The sequence below is a fragment of the Gouania willdenowi genome, chromosome 1 (genome assembly GCF_900634775.1).
Source record: "Gouania willdenowi chromosome 1, fGouWil2.1, whole genome shotgun sequence".
NCBI lineage: Eukaryota > Metazoa > Chordata > Actinopteri > Blenniiformes > Gobiesocidae > Gouania > Gouania willdenowi.
Genome location: NC_041044.1, coordinates 31,770,314 through 31,788,905, shown reverse-complemented (window position 1 = coordinate 31,788,905; position 18,592 = coordinate 31,770,314). Strand labels below are relative to the sequence as shown.

Sequence of the window (18,592 nt, the reverse complement as noted above, 5' to 3'; positions counted from 1 at the left end):
TTGGCTTATTTATTAAATGCTCATTAATTGTGATGAATTGTACTTGAGTAATTGAGAATAATTGTAATTGACTTACAGGGGAAAATAATACATTTAATTTTAACTGTATTTGGAAAAAATGCCGGTCACTGTAATCATAATTTAGTTGTTATTAAACATGAGTAATTGTAAATGAAAAATGTAATTGACCCCAACCCTGTCCAGTAGTTTATAGTTGCTGACCATAGTTGGTTGTTTTATAAATTTCCACGACTTTTCACAGAACTCGGCTGTTAGTTAGTCAATAGAAGGCTGCACAAGAAGTGAATTTAAAAGAAGAAAAATAGGAAAGAACAGCTGTATATCTACAGGTTGGTTCTCTACCTTTCTGTAACTACTACACATGGTGTCAATATTGACCGTTTATGAATGTAAAATGTTATAAAATCAGACATTGTTGATGGAACAGCTTCAGAGGCTTCTAACAAATAAGTGTGCTCTGAATGTAGGTGCTGCCATCTTGTGATGAATGTTTATGCAACAGGCCTGACGACATAAAAAAAAAATGTTCATAATATGTAGATAATTTCCTCATGAATTGGGATCAATATAGATTTTACTGATGTGGATTATATACAAAATATATCTTTTTTAAGTATATATATATATATTTATATATATTTATTTATTTATTTATGTTTTCAGTTGTTGCTTAACTTTCATGTATCTTTGTCTGGCTTGCCTTTTGTTTGCTTGTTGTTGATTTTTGTAGCATACCAAACTATTCCCTTGGTGTTTTCTTGAATAGGAAAAATTATTATCTCCCACATGTGTACCAGGGGGCAATTGTATGGTTTTTAAAAGATTTTTTTGTTTTGTGTATCTGATTTTTTTGAAGTTTGAAGTGGTTTTTCCAAACAGCTTTTCTATGGAGCTGGGCTTCTTTTTTAATTATAAAAACGATTATTAATACATGTTTTTACGTAACAAATTAGGCATATGGAAATGACCCCCTTTTGATAGAAAGCAGTGCTCACGTTTTTGTGTGAAATTCCGTTTTTTTTTTTTTTTTTTTTAATTTACAAGACAAGAAAAAATATATAGTATAATAAATAAATAAATACTTGGGATCAAAACATGGATTTAAAAAATAAATAAATAAAAAATCACTGGTAAAAATGAAGGGACAAAAAGTATTGCTGGTTAAGATTATGACAATGGGAGTTCCTGGAGTTTTTTCTGTAGGTGGCAGCGTGATACTTTTTGTATAGTGCTTTATGGTGTAATGCTTCTTGGTCGCTCAGCATTTTTTCTCTTTTTCTTTTAATACGTTGAAAAACTGCGAAGTGAAATCAGAGCCATTACTTCCCACTGAGAAATCCCACAAAATTGCCAACATTTCATAAAACCAAACCAAACAGAACAGAACAAAACAAAACAAAACGCCCACATCAGAGCTTTACCAGCCACTGAAGATCTCATTTCAACACCGGAGGGGTAATTAGACACAGACTCAATGAAGTTTTGACAACTTCCTGTGGTATTTCATACTTTTTTTTGTCTTAACGGAAGTGAAATGATCCCATGGCTCAAAGTGACAGGTTTCCATGACTCTGCAGTTTGTCACCTTTTATGTTGAAATAGTCAATGCTTATTCAAATGAGAAGGATAAGCCTGAATGCTGTGCTCATGTTTGAACATGTATGGGATGACGATGCATGCTAAAATAAACAGCTATTTTGTTGCAACATTTAGCAACAAACGTGGTTTGTTGCTAAAGATAGATAAATATCGTAAAAATATATCGTATATATTGTAAAAATAGAATCTAAATGATAAATCTAAATCTAAATGTTAAATCTAAATCTGTCATGTGGGGTTGCCCAGGGCTTTGTTCTACGGCCTGTTTTGTTTTTATTGTACCTAAAGCCTCTTGATCAGTTGATCCGTGCTTTTAAAAATGTGTCACCAGTTTTACGCTGACGATATCCAGTTGCACTGCTCCTTTAAAGACTCAGAGTTTCACTTTTTATCTGAGTTCTTAGATTATATATCCCGTATCAAAAACTGGTTGTCATCTATCAAACAAAACAGAAACTCTGATCATCGCTCCTGATAAAAAGACTTTTGATCGGTGCTCCCAGAACGTCCCACATTACCCCCATTCGTTCTACTCTGCACTGGCTTCCAATCAAGTTTCACATAGACTATAAAATCTTAGTTCTGACTTTCCGAGCATTACATGGCCAGGCCCCTCAGTATATCTCAGACTTGTGCCCCTACACTTCAAGGCGCAGCCTTCAGTCTTCAGGCCGGGGTCTCCTAAAGATCCCAAAAACTAAATTTAAAACCTGAGGAGACCTGGCATTCCAGGCTATGGCCCCCAGACTCTAGAATAACCTGTACCAGTCTCTCCGGGAGCTCACCTGTGTGGTCACTTTTTTTTTTTTTTTATCCTTTTATGATGTTGCTTTTATGTTGTAAATACATTCATGTTTTATTATTCTATTATGATGTTGCACCTGTTGGATTAATTTCTCCACTGCTCTGTAAAGCACTTTGTGAGTTCATCTGCAAAAAGCGCTTTATAAATTACTCACTTACTTACTTACTTACTTACTTACTTAAATCTAAATGCTAAATATTAAATCTAAATCTAAAATGTTAAATGTTAAATGTTAAATGTAAATGTAAATGTAAATGTAAATGTAAATGTTAAATGTTAAATTTAAATGTAAATATCAAATGTTTAATCTAAAAGTTAAATTTAAATCGAAATGTTAAATGCTAAATTTAAATGTTAACCTAAATCGAAATGTTAAATCTAAACATCACGGGTCGAGTTAAAACAAAATTTTACATTTGAGATTTAGAATGAACTTTTAGATTTAACATCAACATATTTTACAAGAAAAGAAATTTAAAATTTCACAGATATTGCTGGAAATCTGGTTAAAAGTAACATAAAAAATGACTAAATATTTACCTAGTATGCAAATTCTCCATTTAGATTTAGATTTAGAGCTGACATTTAGCATTTAAATTTAATATTTAACATTGAGATTTAGATTTAACATTCAGATCTTAACATTGACATTATGTTTTTACAAGAATAAAAATCACAAATTTCACAAATATTGCTGTAAATCTGGTCAAAAGTAACGTTGTAAACATGATTTGTTGCTAAATGTTGCAAAAAGTTGCTGTTTATTTTAGCATGCACAACTTTACAATCAGCGCCTCACACGTGACAAGTTTCACTCAATAACAAGAAGATTATTTTTAACCTTTCAGAAAATGTTGATGTCAAACTTTTTTTTGTGTGTGTTTTTTGTGGGTTTTTTTTTTTTGTGTTTTTTACTTCCTTATTTCGATCCTTCCCACACACACACTTCTCTCATTGTGTCACTGTCTCACTTTCTACCTCACTGTTTGTTATGATCAATTAAAGGACTTCTCTTGATACGTCACATAGTGATTCTTTAAAGTGGTACAAAAAATAAAAAAACAAAACCCAGATTGACGTTATGTTTTTAATACTCTTTTTATTTGAATTAAAGACTTGTTTTTGGCGATGATGTAATGGGATGGCTTTGGTGTTTCAGAGTGCAGCTATGGCTGAACATGAATGCGTGAAAGATTTTTGGTGTTAATGAAAACCACACAAAAAAATTCACTTTTTCAGGAAAAGTTTTCCACTTTTCTGGAATGCATTGAAGTACTTGCTGTAATTATGTGTTACATTGCCTACAAATTTCTGTTTAATGTGGAGGTGGTTGTATGTGTTTTCTAGGCAAACATATTTGAAGAATGTGTCATCAGGTGACACTTCTATCACAAAGAATTAAGGGCGTGGACCCATCTTTATTCTTGTGAAATCAGAAAATCCTGCAGAAAAAGTGTGTTTGTATCCAAAGACATAATGTAACACCTTCAGGATAAACACACTTTCCTCGAGATGCTTTGGCTCTGAGTACAGTTGGTTACCATTTCTAACAATACCAAATTCATCAGGTTGTCAGGGAGGTTTGAAGCGTTGAAGGATACAGTTGTGGGGATGAAGAGGCATGCAGGTACGAGTAAGGCAAAAAGGAAAAGGCAAATAACAACAATTTTAAAAAGACAAGAAAACTACAAAGATCAAAATAAGTCCATCAAAATGTATGCACAGACACTCCTTAAGTAGCGAGGGATGGCAATACGGAGATGAAGAACATCTGAATGGAAACATAAAGTAAGAGAGAGATTAAATAGCTGTTTCCATTACCCTTGCAATTGTGCAATATCTAAATAGTGCAGTAAAAACTGGTGATGCAAACACTTGAATTTCAAAAAACCACCCAAATATTGCTAAAAAGCTGTCATGAGGAGAAATTTCCGACGTTTCAATATAAAATCCATCCATCTTCTGCCGATTATCCCTAGTAGGGTTGCGGGGGCAGCATCCTTACCAGGGAAGCCCAGATTTCCCTCTTCCCTGCCACTTCATCCAGCTCTTTGCAGGGGATCCCAGGCGTTCCCAGGCGTTCCTAGGCGTTCCCAGGCGTTCCCAGGCCATGCGGTAGACATAGTCTCTCCAGCGTGTCCTGAGTCTTCCTCTGGGTTTCCTTCCAGAGGGATGTGCCCTGGAAACCTCACCAGGAAGGCGTCCGAGGGGCATCCTAATTAGGTGCCCGAGCTACCTCATCTAGCTCTTCTCAATGCGGAGGAGAAGCGGTTCTATTCCGAGCCCCTGCCTGATGACTGAGCTTCTCATCCTATCTTTAAGGGTCAGCCCGGCCACCCTACGGAGGAAACTCGTTTCGGACACTTGGACATGCGATCTTGTTCTTTTGGTCATGACCCAAAATTCGTGAGGGTAGGAATGAAGTTCGACCGGTAAATTGACAGGACACATTACAGACAAATAACTAAACAACACTAAAACATGACTAGCAGACATACTGGGACTTGAACCCATGCCCTTGTGATTATTATACTAGAACATGAGCAATATGCACCAACATTGTAACATAAGTAATTTGTTAAGAGAAAACACATTCTAAATAGACTCATCTAAATTCAAAATTGAGATTTGGGAATTCACACATTATTGTTGATGTGTCAACAACTTTTCAAAACAAACGTCTTTTTCTTTTTTTTTTTTTTGGTTTTATTTGAGGGAAAACCAAGAAAAAGACCTGTGAAAATGCCACTCTCTCTTTGGTTTTTCACTATTTGATGACTCTCTGCTCACTGTAACACAGATGATGTGGAAATTTCCATGTCATCTGATTGACTGTAAAAGAGTGGACAGTTCATGAGGAAACACATGTCACATGGTTTTCTCACCATGTGAAACCTTGGCCCGCTGCCTGTTTTCACACAAAACAATTACACGTGCATGTAACACACACACACACACACACACACACACACACACATGCACAAAAAGGGTAATTCCTGAAATCCCACAGTGAAAGTCACGTCACATTCAAGCACATCTAGCTCAACAGCAACATGTAAGTGATGACACTATATACTATTTTATGATTCTTTTCACACGTTGAAGTCAATTGGCATTACAGGGTGGTGGAAAAAAACACGTTTTTTTTTTTTTTTTCTGAAACAAATGTCATTGTGTTAATAATCATACAATTGAAAGGAGCATAGGGCAGGATTTGAGAAAAAAAATTAACATTAATTAACATTTTTTCTGATACTAAAGGGTGATGAAGTGCTCTAAACCAAAGAGAATGAGATCACACGCATTTCTACCCATTGCCTTGAAAAGATTGTGTGATACATTTTGTACTTTTATTACGGGTACGAACAGCAGTACTGTTCCGCTGATGGTGACGTCAAATGACGCTGGTGCGCATTCACGACGGCTTGGAGAGGCGTCCCAATAGCGTTGTTTTGACCAAATCGTCACACACGAGGAAAAGAGAAGAGAGACTTGAGTCCAAAACTGGATTAAAAGAGACCAAATACTGGTGGTTTTAATTTGAAAAAATATCAGCAGGAAGATCCTCCTGGATGATAAAACCTCCATGGGGGGGTTCAGAGAGTGTTTTGAAAACGAAGGAGCCACTGGGAGAAACGTAGGTCAAGTTTCCATCATAGACCTCATCTACTCCACGTCTCCACAGACAGCAGACAGAATAAAGCTCAGAGTCAGCATGGGACCATGGGAAGTAAACTTTCACAAGTATTTATTGAAGTGTATACTTAAAGCAGAACTAAGTAACTTACACTTTGCACTCCCCCTGACGGTCCCTTTTGGTTATGTCACTGTCGTAAAGTGTGGTTTTCTGGCCAGAGACAGCAGAGAGAGATGAACGACCCCCAATCACCCCGTAAACACTTATGTTACCCTCATGGGGACTACGAGAATGATTTATTAATGTGAAAAAGTTACTAAGTTCTGCTTTAATGATTATTTACTGTTCTGTAAGACTTGAGTTTGTTTGTTTGTTTGTTTTCTTCTTCTTCTTCTAGGCGATGTTTCTCATTGTTTCAATGATTGACAGATTTTAAGAAGGTATGTATGAGATTTTTCAAGAACAGATTGTTATAATGCATAATAAAGATGATTGACTTAGTCATTTTTTTTCAAAGTGCTGCCCCTAACCCCACTAGATCCCTCCACCTAACCCCAGAAAAAAAAAAAAATAAATAAATAAAAAAAAAAAAATAAATAAATAAATAAATAAATAAATAAATAAATAAATAAATGAATAAATAAAATGCCAACAAAGCTCCAACGGTGTCGTCATTTAGTGACACTTAATGACAGACTTCATGACACCTTATTCATGCTAGATAATGACAGCGTCAGCCTTTTGTATAAAACTTCAAATAAAGTGTTACCAAATGAAGTACTTGTAATTCATGACTTTCACTTCTGATAAAGAGAGAAATTCATTTTTAAACCTTATGGACAACTTATTTATGTACTGTATTGTATTTTGCCTGAAGGTAGATTTAAAAAAAAAACAAAAGATGAGCGCTTAGAAACCACCTTCTTCTACGCGCTCTTGCGCAACGAAGCGCAGCGGAAAATCAGACCGTCCCTATTACAGTAGTTAATTCCCATGACTGTGGCTGTGCGTGTGTGTGTGTGTGTGTGTGTGTGTGTGTGTGTGTGTGTGTGTGTGTGTGTGTGTGTGTGTGTGTGCGCGTGCGTGCGTGTGTGGGGGGGGCGGGAGATCTATAGATAGAGGCTGAATAAAATCACGCCCTAAGCTGTCCCTAATACATTCAGACTTCTGCTGCGTCGAGGTCGCGCTCCTCACCTTTGCAGCAGGAGCAGAACTTTATTGTCAAAATATTACAAATCGTCTTTCACATCTTCTCAGCATCCGGACTTAATCACGGTGTGAGTTCGCAGGTGGATTAATGGGACATCAGAACAAACAAGTGGACGTGGAGTCTCTCCAGGGAGGCGGACAACGGCGCGGACGGTGCCTGGACGCCTGCCTGGTGGTGTCGGTGCTGCTTCTGTTTGTGGCTGTTGCCGCTGTGGCTGTGGGAGGATTCATGGCTGTGATGGAGCTCCGAAGTCAACTGGAAGCCTCTCGTTTGAAACTGGAACCTGTGGGGTCCAAGTTGAACCAAGTAGCGGATAATCCAACATTTAAGGTAATTAAACAAGTTTGTGAAAAGCGATATTTATGTCCTAAAATATTAAATATCATGATTTCCTCATCCAAAAAGCTATTCTTTACTAATTCCTGTATGTTTATGCTGATTTGTTCCACAGATGCAAAACTTTGCCTACTTGGAAGCGACCTCAGGTAAGCGAAATATTACCTTAAATGTTTATTATGTAGTTTACCTTAGAGAAATGTCTGTTTTAATAATAATCAAACATAGGCTAATCTTGGAAAAATTCAGAAGCAATCCCTGAATCTTGTAGATGATGCTGCAACATATTTTATAATGGCTTGATAATAACATTTAGACAAAGATGTCAAGCTCAGTTGTAAAACAGCCCTAAAAACAGGTCATGTCTTATAGCCAGATCACATTTCCATAACTTGTTCAGGTTCACTACAGTACGTAACAATGCATGTATTATATTACCACCCATACGGCCACTTGTAATTGGAGAGTAAAGTACCTCACACATTCATGGGTTTGGACTGTGGGAGGAAATTGGAGAAATAGAAACCTCATCAAGCTCAAAACTGGGGGCATCAATTGCCTTTCTGCTTTATTGATCCACAGGTCTTGATTGTATAACCCATATTTTGCTGTATGTAGACATACAGTATGAAAAACAAACTCAGGAAATGTTAGTGTTGGTTTTTCCAAGTGTGCTATGCTCTCCTGCTCCACTGTTCTGCAAAATAACTTAAACCTCAAATAAAAACGGAAGTTTAAATTAAGTTGTTTTCAAGCCAACGTAATGTTTAAAATATTGAATTCGTTGGTTCAGTTTGAGGGTCTTTATTAATCAATTCTAGACTGTGTACTTTTACAGATGTGTGTAGGTATATATGTAACCTAAACCTATTTTGTCTTCCCGCAGGTCAGCTGACTTCAAACTCCACAATGCGCTTGGATCTCATCAAACATGGCGATGGAACGTCTGTTGGGAGTAACTTCATCTTTGATTCTGAGCAGCATTCACTGACACCAAAGCAAGAGGGGAGCTTCTTTGTGTACATCAATCTCCACCTCACCTGTATATTCAACTGTTCAGCCGGCCTTCTCAGAGTGCAGGTTGGAGATAAGCTGACATGCGAGGTGGAACTTCCATCACATTCCAGGACTGTGACTAAGAAGTGCTGGACTGTGACATGGATGGAAAGAAAGAAGCTGATCACTCAGATAATGGTGCCAAATGGAGGACTGCCCTACTGGAAGCTGGAGCTGACAGACACTGGACTGGGTGTGTTTCTGGTTGATTAATGAGCTGTAGTTTTACTACTGCGGGCCATTAAATTGAACATCTGCAGATCAGGATGGAAACAGGGAGGACCTGTTATCATTTGTTAACATATGAGAAGATGGAAAGCAATGGACAAATAACTTTAGTAGGATTCTAAAGTGGAAAGGCAAAGTAAGTTGAGAAAAAAAAAACAGGAAAAAGTGTTTTCTACGAATGATTAAACATCCAAAACTTGCAGGATTGCTGCCCTCTAGGACTGAACTAAAGGATTGAGATCGTGGTTAAATGCAGCTTGATTGTTTTAGCAGTTCAACACCACAAGTCAATTCTAAATGACATCTACTGTATGAGCGAAAGCGGATAACAATCTCCTTTTTCTTTCCCCCCCCCCCTTCTTAGCAGTCAAACATATCAGCTGTTATCTACCAAAGTCCAATCAGTTACTGGAATGTTGTTTGAATTATTTTTATTTTGGGAGCAGACACATTTTAAAGAAGCTGATTCCCACTTTTTAAAGTAACATGATGATGGAGGCCTCTGAAGTTTGTGTTTAAAGTACCAGTTAATGCTTTTGTATGTAATATTTATTAAATATGAGACTATTTATGTATTTATATAATGATTGTTTTTCTATGTTTTCTCAATGTTTGTACCACTACGTTGATGATGATGTGCAATACGCTGTCTTGTTTTTTAATAAATAAGCTCTTGACTCTCTGTTAGTGTTAATGACTGTGTTATTTACCAGATGGGGAATTTAATTTAGCAACTAATGTATAAATTCTCTAAGTGGCTGAATAGTAATAAGTTTGATGATTTTATAATGAGCCTCTCTGGGCACAAAATTAATCAGGGAAAGGAAAGATACACTCAAGTTACACTTTATAAGAAGTTTGTATGTAAGGGAAAGTTCCTTACTTGTGTGCAGCCCAGAACTGAAACTGCATGCACATCACATCCTGTTTGTTTACCATCAAGTGTGTTTTTATGAAAAAGACAGAAGTAAAAAAAAAAAAACAACTCAACAAACGGAATTAAGCTCATGGAAAAGTTTTTAGGTGAATGCAGTCTAAGCATTTTCCATTTATTTACGTGAAGAAAGAATAGTTACACGGTATGTTAAATGTTAGCTTTGATCGCATCTATAGATGAACAAAAATCATGCAGCTTATAAGAAAATATGGATATTATTATTTAAAGTAATTTAAAATTTAGCACATTTTGTCCAAAAGATTCAATTATTAACAAAGATACACATGCATTTTTATTTACTTATTTATCTATCATGTGCCTACCTTTATTATGTCAAAATAAAGTTATTAGACCAAGATGAAAAGATCGCTGAATCTTCAGATTTTCTTGAATTAAAAGTTTGAAAGTTGTTTAATGTTGCCCTTCTCCTTCAAGATAAAGCACTGAGCTTAAATGTTGTGAATAAAAGCTAAACAAATCCCCAGTGAACTGGAAAAACATGATCTTTCCCCCATGAGTTTATAGGGATTATAGGTGCTTTAGATTCAGTGGACTTATTAGGATTCTTTCCATTCAGTGTTTGCTGTGAACTGTAATATTCTGTTTTCCGTTGAGGTTATGAATGAATGGCTCACATCCCCTTTCTGCGTCTCCTGCTGAGATGACATTTAGTGAACACCCTGTGCTGGTATTCACTGTTACCAAACATGGATACAACTTCAGGGCTTACAGTGTTTTTTTTTTTTTGTTTTTTTTTTTAAATTAAGTTAAGGCATTTGTGGTTATTGTTGAAATGCTTACTTTGCAAACACAAACTGCTTGTACTGAATGGAATCTATCTCTAATTTTTTTAATTTCATTTTTATTTTTGTAATCAAATATTGGCTTTTGAGACTAATAATTGAGTAACTTTATGACGAAGAAACAGACAAACATCCATTATGACAAGCTCTTTGGGCAGACGTTCATAGTGTCGCTTCTCAAAATTTCCTCACTTGGACGAATTTTCGGAAATGGATGGAGAGACTCATACCAGACAAAAAGCAACATGACCGTGACTCAGGTGGTCGAGGGTCGTCATCTGATCGAGAGGTTGTGGGTTCGATCCCAGTACCTGACTATGTGTCGAAGTGTCCTTGGGCAAGACACTGAACCCTAAGTTGCTCCCAGTGGTTGACTAGCGCCTTGCATGGCAGTCCTGTCCCACTGGTGTGTGAATGTGAGAGTGATTGGGTGAATGAGCTGATATGTAAAGCGCTTTGAGACTGCTTCAGTGTGGTGATAAAGCGCTATATAAAATCAAGTCCATTTACCAACATCATTTTTTGGTCAAAAAAATAAATATACTAGGCCGATTTTTTTATTGCCTGTGTAAAGTGTTCCAAGGTTATACCTCATATTTTATGCTTTTCACAACTGATTTTCACCATATCACAAATTTATGGAAATGATAAAAAGTAATAAAGCAACCAAATTGCTATAGATAAAATGAAGTTGTTTGCCCAAAACTCATAGCACCCTTTAACTCAGCTTTTCAGCTAAATAATTTCTCTAATTCAACTGAATCCACTTAAAGCTCCAATATGTAGAATTGTGAGACTTGTATGGAATCAACCACACTCATTGAGGATTTAACTTAAATGTATTTAGAGCAAAAGTTACAGACATTGTGCAGGGCAAGATTCGAACCAAGTTCCTCTTGATGATTGCTCGAAGAAAGGTAGAAGCAGGCTGAGCTTTAAAGAAGTGTGAGGTTAAAAGACTTGTGGAAGCAAAGTAAGGGGTGAATGCTCAGCATTCCCATTAAAAGCATAATTTTAAGAAAGAAGAAGATTGTACATCGTCGTGAGACAGGTTAGTTTAACCCTACTGATGATGTGTTGTTGCAATAGTAATCTTTACATACTATTTTTACTTTATATACTTCATATGCTATAAATTGTGGCTGTAGCTGCATAAAAGTGTTAACAGCAGTTTTCCTAAAAGTTCATGAGCAGCAGCTGTCTCACTCACTTAGCAGACCTAATCAGCACAAATTAGATGTCATCATTGTCACTAAGCAGCAGAACATTTTGATCTTTGAATGGTGTCAATCGGTTAAGATTTGCATGCAGCATGACAAACAGGGTCACTTTAAAAATGTATCTAAATGTATTTTTATTTACAAAGTAGATAGATTTGTAGATTATAAAGTGGACAATATTTTGGTGCTAAAATTGTGTCTACAGTTTGCAGTAAACACAGCATAAGACCTAATATTACATTAAAAGTAAAAGTGGTAACATTTCACAAATTATATAGCAGCATTACTATTAAGCATTTTGACATTTGAATATTGTACGTGGGTTAAGAATTGGCAGAGTAGTGGCAGGTCAAAATATGGTCAGAAGAATTCCTAGAATTTGCATTACCACAATTAATCAGGAACAATTCCAAGTGCTTCTCCTTATGATCACATGAATGAAGTTGAGGAGTAGCAGATCAGTTCTGGTCTCAACTGGTCCGGGCAGTCCAAGGCAACTGTCCAAGACCTTTAAAATATGTTCTTGAGACCATTTAAGTGTTGTTTGCCTCATAAATGAAGCACAACTCAGGGAGTCATGCGATTTTCAATGCGGTGAAAAGAACGACGGAAATATCTGTTTGAAAAGAATGAGATTGTATCGATCCGCCTACTATGAGCCCAACATCCCTGGATGTACGGCATCCCTGATTACTGGTCTACCATCTCTGCTATGGCTACCAAACCAACCAAACAAAAAAAAAACATTCAAGCACCACGAGAACATGCAAACTACACACTGAACAATGGGCCGCCAAGAAAGATTTTTCATCTTACTATTTGTAAAGTCACACGACACAAAACAAAATGCTCACGTTTATACTTCCATTTGTGATCAAGTATAGAGCACAATATGAGGGCGAAGAAATGCAAACTGTGGCTTCAGGTTGCAGATAGGTGTGCATGCCTGTATGTGTTGATCATTGACATGCAGAAATGTTTTTGTCTGTCACAACAGGAAATGACCCAAAAATGTTGAAGCCTATCTGAAGCATCTGAGGTCAGCGGTTTTCACTTTCCTCTCTGCCTGTGCTGACTCAATCTGGACACATGCACCTACATTTTTATGTTAACTAATTTGTGTCGTGTTATCGTAAAGAAAAACAAAAAAAAACTTTATTTAGTAATAATAACTGCAGAAACCTGGATCAGGGTTGGGCATGGTCAAATTTACACAAAATGACTAAAAAAAACCCCACAAAACAAGAACAAAACCACACAAAACAATAAAAATGCAAAAAAAAAAAAAAAATTACAAAAAAAAAAAAAAAAACACAAAATGACTCGAGACAAACAAAACAACACCAGAAATACAAAAATGTCAACAAAATCATCCAAAATGACAGAAAAATGGACTAAACAACAATGAAATTACACAAAATGAATCCAAAAACCCACAAGACAACATCAAAATCACCCAAAAAATACAGCAAAGACACGCAAACATTTGTATTTCCTGTGTTATTGCTCACACTGATCGTTATTATAAATGCTGACATGAAATTTGAAACAACACAGCAGAAATAGGGACAAAACCAACCACAAAACACTTCAATTGTCCAAGGTGTTAATAATCTATTGACATCGAATAATAATAATCAGTTTTCCTAAAGGTTTTCAAACAGCATATTACATATTTATTACATTACCCACAATGTTTTTACAAACTGGTGCAGTTATGTGTCTAAATACAATACAAATCTCAGGTCATTTTTATATATTTATAAATGATAATATTAACTGTATTTAAAAGGTAAAACATAACCAAAAACAAAAACATAAAAATATACATTCTTCAAATGTGTTATTTTCAATATTTTGAATTAAATTAATATTAATAAAAACAAAACTACAATGAACAGAGTTCTATGGAAAAACCATAAAGGCTCCCATGAAGTTTTCGGTAGGTCCTGGGTTCAATGGTGCATTTTCTTTGCTTTCCAATGTTACATAAATTCTATCCCCGCGCTGCAGGTGGAAAATCCCCCCGAGAAAATTATTCCACAGGTCTTGAACCTGTGAAAACATTTCTTTTTGATTTTCTTGGGTCCAGCAGCGGAAACTAGATAAAACAAGGCAGAGTTGTTAGCCACCAGGTGACACATGAACAATAAAACAAAGGAAAGGAACCAACCTTTTGGATTTCATGAGCTCAATGGGTTGACCATAGGCAGTGGTGTTTTTCATGATCTTGTGCTGAATCAGCAAACACTCGTCTGCTGCATTTAGTTGCACCTTTGAGTAGAGGTAGTAGTAACCCTCCACTTCTACCAGCAGACGTCCTCTGTCGTACGCCATGTGTTGGGTGATGGCCTCTCCCTCTTTCACCCACTGCATCACATTGTCCTCGCCAACAGGAAGGTGTGAACCTGTGTGGAAAATAACAATTTAGAAATTGACATCTTGAGAAAAAGGTAAATCAGTAAAAAGTACAGTTTGAGTATAAAAGAAATACAAACCCAATAAGTGTGCAAAAGGCCTCTGAAAGGTCTGAACCGTGGGCATCTGCTTCAAGTCTGAAAAAGAAATGAAAACCATTAAAGTAAAAAACCAATAACATTTAAGTCAATTCTCTTATCGGTAGATTTTTATAAATTATCATCACAACTTGGCAGATGTTATTATGTTACCCTAGTTATGGTCTGTTACTTTGGGTGGTACAGTCTTTAATAGAATAATAGTTTACGTGGTCATGGGTTTAAACCCCAGACAGCTCATATAGTTGGTCTTTATTTGCTTCTGTTGGTCTCGTGCAGGGGTATCAAAATTTATTTTAGCTCAGGGGCCAAATATGAGAGGCCACAGATTTTATGCGGGAAATTAGTAATTTCAACATTATTGTGTCCTAGTTTGCATGTTCACGTATACATAAAATTCAAAAATTGTGAGAAACTGACAAAATCCAAGCAATAAGGGACAGATATCAGTCCCAACTTTAGATTTACCAGATTTGTGACCAATTTCTATTTAATAAAGGAAAATGTTGTGTAATAATTGGAGGAAAATTAAAAGATTTAGTAAGAATTTTGAGTTTTTTTCAACAGTTTAACATTATTATTGTTGAGTTTCATTTACACAATGATTCGTGTTTTCTCTGTCATTTTGACTTTCTCCTGCGGGCCAAATTGGATGCTTTGAAGGGTCGTAATTGGCCCCCGTAGAGTTTAACACATGTAGTCTAGTGTTTAGATAAATGTATTAAATTATGTCTTTGTCAGTTTGTCGGTTGGTCACAGTCCCTTGTTATTTATGACACCACATGTTTGAGGCAGAGAAAGATTCCTGATTTCTTCTTATCTCCACGCAGGTGTACCCAATCTTGCCACCACTCACCAATCAAAAGATTCTTTGAATTCGAAACGGCTGCTGGCTCATTGTGTTGTCATATTTCTTTCTTTCTTTTTTCTTTCTTTCATTCTTTCTTTCTTTCTTTGGGTAATTCATAGGTTTCGTCGCATTGGGCATGGAAGTATGCACAGTGCCTCCTCCTCCTCTTTCTGCAACATGACAGTTATTATTCAATCCTTTTTTGATATAATTCTAAATAGTGTGGTTTTCTTTGTTGCAAAGTGTTTTAGTGGCATGTTTTGTTAGATTTTGTATTTCAACTTATTTAGCTACACAAATCTCCCTTATGTCTAAAACCATTGACGGGTTAAACACATAACAATTGCGAGCTGCTAAATAATACATCTGTTGGTTCCCTGTTTTCTTTGAGGAAAAAAAAACTAAAAAGCGTAAACTGACAGATTAATTGGTGATGTGATGGTTTATCTTTGGAGCTCCTCTAGTTTTAGGTGCTGAATGAATTATTACTGGTTTAGAGAAATGATTCATGCATTTTGTTTTTTATAAATTTACATCATGGGCGGGTTTTTCGCTTGCCCTGAAGAAGGAGGAGTTACAGGAATCAGCTGTAAATACTACAGCACACGTTGAAAGGTATTAAAAAGTTTGGATGGATCAGGTTCTTTCTAAAACTTTAATTGGTACAATAATACTGATGGGGATAACATGGATGTTTGCTGTAATGGATCTCAAACACTCTCAGTTGTTTTTACCTTTAGATCCCCTCTGACTCATGATGCCATCATTCTGAAAAACCAAGAAAAGTCAAACCAGCCCTTTGAAAGGTCACATTCAAAGTCACGTAATAACTAAACACACTATACAGGACCTGCTTATGTTTGTTTAGTCCAAATGTGAATAAGAGACACAAATGTTAAAGTTTAGATGAAGAAGTATAAACTCAAAAAATGGCAAAAACTGTTATTTGACAGTAAGATGTTTCTCTTCCTCTGTGATTTTTTTATACTCTCCCACAGACATGTCTGACTTAGTATTCCTTTTTGTTTTGTGTTGTCAATCATATCTCTGCAAAAAGGTGAAGTTATTTTTGGGGGTTGGTACTTGTACTTGTAATGAAAAATAAAAGGGAAGTAGAAATAAAGAAGCAGCCCATTTGTCATTGATGACCTGCAACTTAAAGAGCAAAATAACCACATCGAAACGTGTTTCATCTCTGGGTGACGCAAAGCAAAACAGGGAAATTCTAAAAAAAAAAAAAAAAAACAGATAAGGAATTTCCAACTGCTCCTTATGTCTTCTCTCTATCTGTCAGGAAAACACACCTTCACTTTCTCCACATTAACCTCACCTTTGTTTTCTGCTCGAGTCTGTAGATGAAATAACCCTCCACGAGAAGTCCCAACAAGGCCAGTCCCACCAGTACCATCAGAAACTTGTGCTTTGCTCTTTTCCAACTCTGTTTCTTTTCCTTGTGCATGGTGAGGTAGTTCGCCCTGCTATCCACCACAAACACAGGTGGGATGGTAACCACGGTATCCTCCATTCTGATTGCTCTTACGATGAAGTTATTTAAGATCAAAGACTCCAGTGTAAGTATAAGATCTGAGGGGGAAAAGGGTTGGATGAGCAAGGATGTAAGCAAGATAAAAGCGCGATACTGCAGGTAGGACAAAATAAACCACTTGAGACAGCATCACAGGTCTGATAAATCCAATTATTGTAGTTTCCTTTTACTTTTTTAGTTGAAATTGAAGTCTTACCTTTGTTTAAAATGTTCTTTCACAGCTCAGTCGAACATTCAGTGGAGCAAGAAAGTCTTTACAAAACCCATTGAGGCATGGGATCTCAAAAGGTATACAGTTGAAATCAGGATACTGTAACATTCTCTGAGTTATCTATATATATATTTCTTTTTCCAATTAAAACCTTGTCAATGGAGATTTTAGTCCCTTCTCGTGCTTGCATGCCTGCTGTCAGCTCTCTGCTGATATTGGCTTTCAAGCAAGCACACGAAAGAAGGAAATCGTGATGACACACGAGGAGGAGGCAAAAAGATAGAGTGAGAGAGGAGGAGTGAGGATGAGACACTCCTTACAACATGCAAGCAGTGATTGTCCTCCTTTATTTTTAAAAAAAGTTGTGAACACTTGTTTTTGCTAATATACCAGCCCTTAACTGAGAAAATAACAGTCATTTCAGTCTCAAAAAGATGAATTTGGATTATTTCTCTCCACATTGATGGGGAAACAGAGTTTGGGGTCAAATTTAAGAATCCCTCGTCAGTAATTTGAATCATCAAAACCTCTTCTCAGGCAAACACTCACGGTATTGCCACAATGCCACATTTTACATATAGCCCTTTTTTGTTACAGAGGCTGTTACAGAGGCCTGCAGAAAGTGAAGCAATATCTCCTTTGAAAGGCTTTTACTTCATAGAGTTGCTTCATAGTTTCATTTGTTTGTTACACCCAAAGCAAGTCGATCTGATGTAGGTGTGGACAGTTGTGAAGTGCAACACTATACCTTTTCATTATTATTTGTCTAACACAAATGATTCATTTATTCAAAAGTAATGTAATAACTATTGTGTCACAAACTCTCCCATCTGGTTTGAATGCTTTAGGATTCAAAAACATGGTAACAAGTGGGAGAAAAGTGTCATTGTGATCATCCAGTACTTGTTTCGTTTGATCCTCTGTGCGTATTTTGAACCCTGCCCACACGTTTGAGCCAGTTTTAAGGGGAGGCAATTTGACATGAAAAACTCCATATGCCGAAACGTCATGCACTCTGACAGAGATGCTGCCCACGCACCATAAATTCCAATCTCAAACAAGCACACACACACACACACACACACACTGTAGTGCAAATAAATATGCGGTGAAGACAGACGGAAGCTAACAAATGTTGGGGGACCCAGTATATTTAGAAAAAAATCATCAATACATATTAACAAACTGACATTTTGCACAGATGTGTTGATGGATATTTGTGAAAGTTCAATCTTAGGTTAAACTTGAAAACTCACAGCAAGTAACCGGTCTAATCTTGATCTTCTTTCTTTACATGAAACATTTTTGTCATTTGCTGGCATGTTCTCCTCTTAAAAGACATCAACATGTGAATTTTAGTGAACTCTAGGTCACAAGGTTTACTTGAGTTACTTTGCACATGCTGAAAACATTGAGCCAAAAGCGAATCTTGTGAATTGGTATCACTATTCAGAGATCACTGAGAGTTCACAGGAGAATCTGTGAAAAGTTTTTGTAATAGTTTTAAAAGAGAGTTCTAGCCAATGTTTATGGACATTAAAAGAAAATGCTAGATCTTGAAGGAATATATATATGTATATATATATATATCTTATCTTTGGGGTGAACATTCCAAAC

At 36.4% G+C, this 18,592-nt stretch overlaps 2 protein-coding genes across 3 annotated transcripts; one reads left to right on the top strand and one right to left on the bottom strand.

Annotated features, from left to right (window-relative positions):
• The first annotated feature begins 5,686 nt into the window (after positions 1-5,686).
• Positions 5,687-9,123, top strand: LOC114467381 (uncharacterized). Of its 2 annotated transcripts, XM_028453626.1 has the most exons (5): positions 5,687-6,062; positions 6,460-6,502; positions 7,352-7,602; positions 7,724-7,757; positions 8,495-9,123. In XM_028453626.1, exons 3-5 carry the CDS (start codon positions 7,360-7,362, stop codon positions 8,875-8,877), a joined length of 660 nt encoding a protein of 219 aa, XP_028309427.1. In that variant the 5' UTR covers positions 5,687-6,062; positions 6,460-6,502; positions 7,352-7,359; the 3' UTR covers positions 8,878-9,123. The 2 variants fall into 2 exon arrangements, with proteins under 2 accessions (XP_028309427.1, XP_028309420.1); XM_028453619.1 differs by having other exon boundaries at positions 5,687-6,502.
• A 4,621-nt stretch (positions 9,124-13,744) lies between these two features.
• LOC114468291 (tumor necrosis factor ligand superfamily member 14-like) lies at positions 13,745-17,190 on the bottom strand. The gene is made up of 6 exons (XM_028455097.1): positions 16,961-17,190; positions 16,549-16,802; positions 15,953-15,986; positions 14,351-14,407; positions 14,026-14,260; positions 13,745-13,953 (listed from the first exon to the last, which is right to left on the bottom strand). Exons 2-6 carry the CDS (start codon positions 16,741-16,743, stop codon positions 13,758-13,760), a joined length of 717 nt encoding a protein of 238 aa, XP_028310898.1. The 5' UTR covers positions 16,744-16,802; positions 16,961-17,190; the 3' UTR covers positions 13,745-13,757.
• Positions 17,191-18,592: the final 1,402 nt, after the last annotated feature.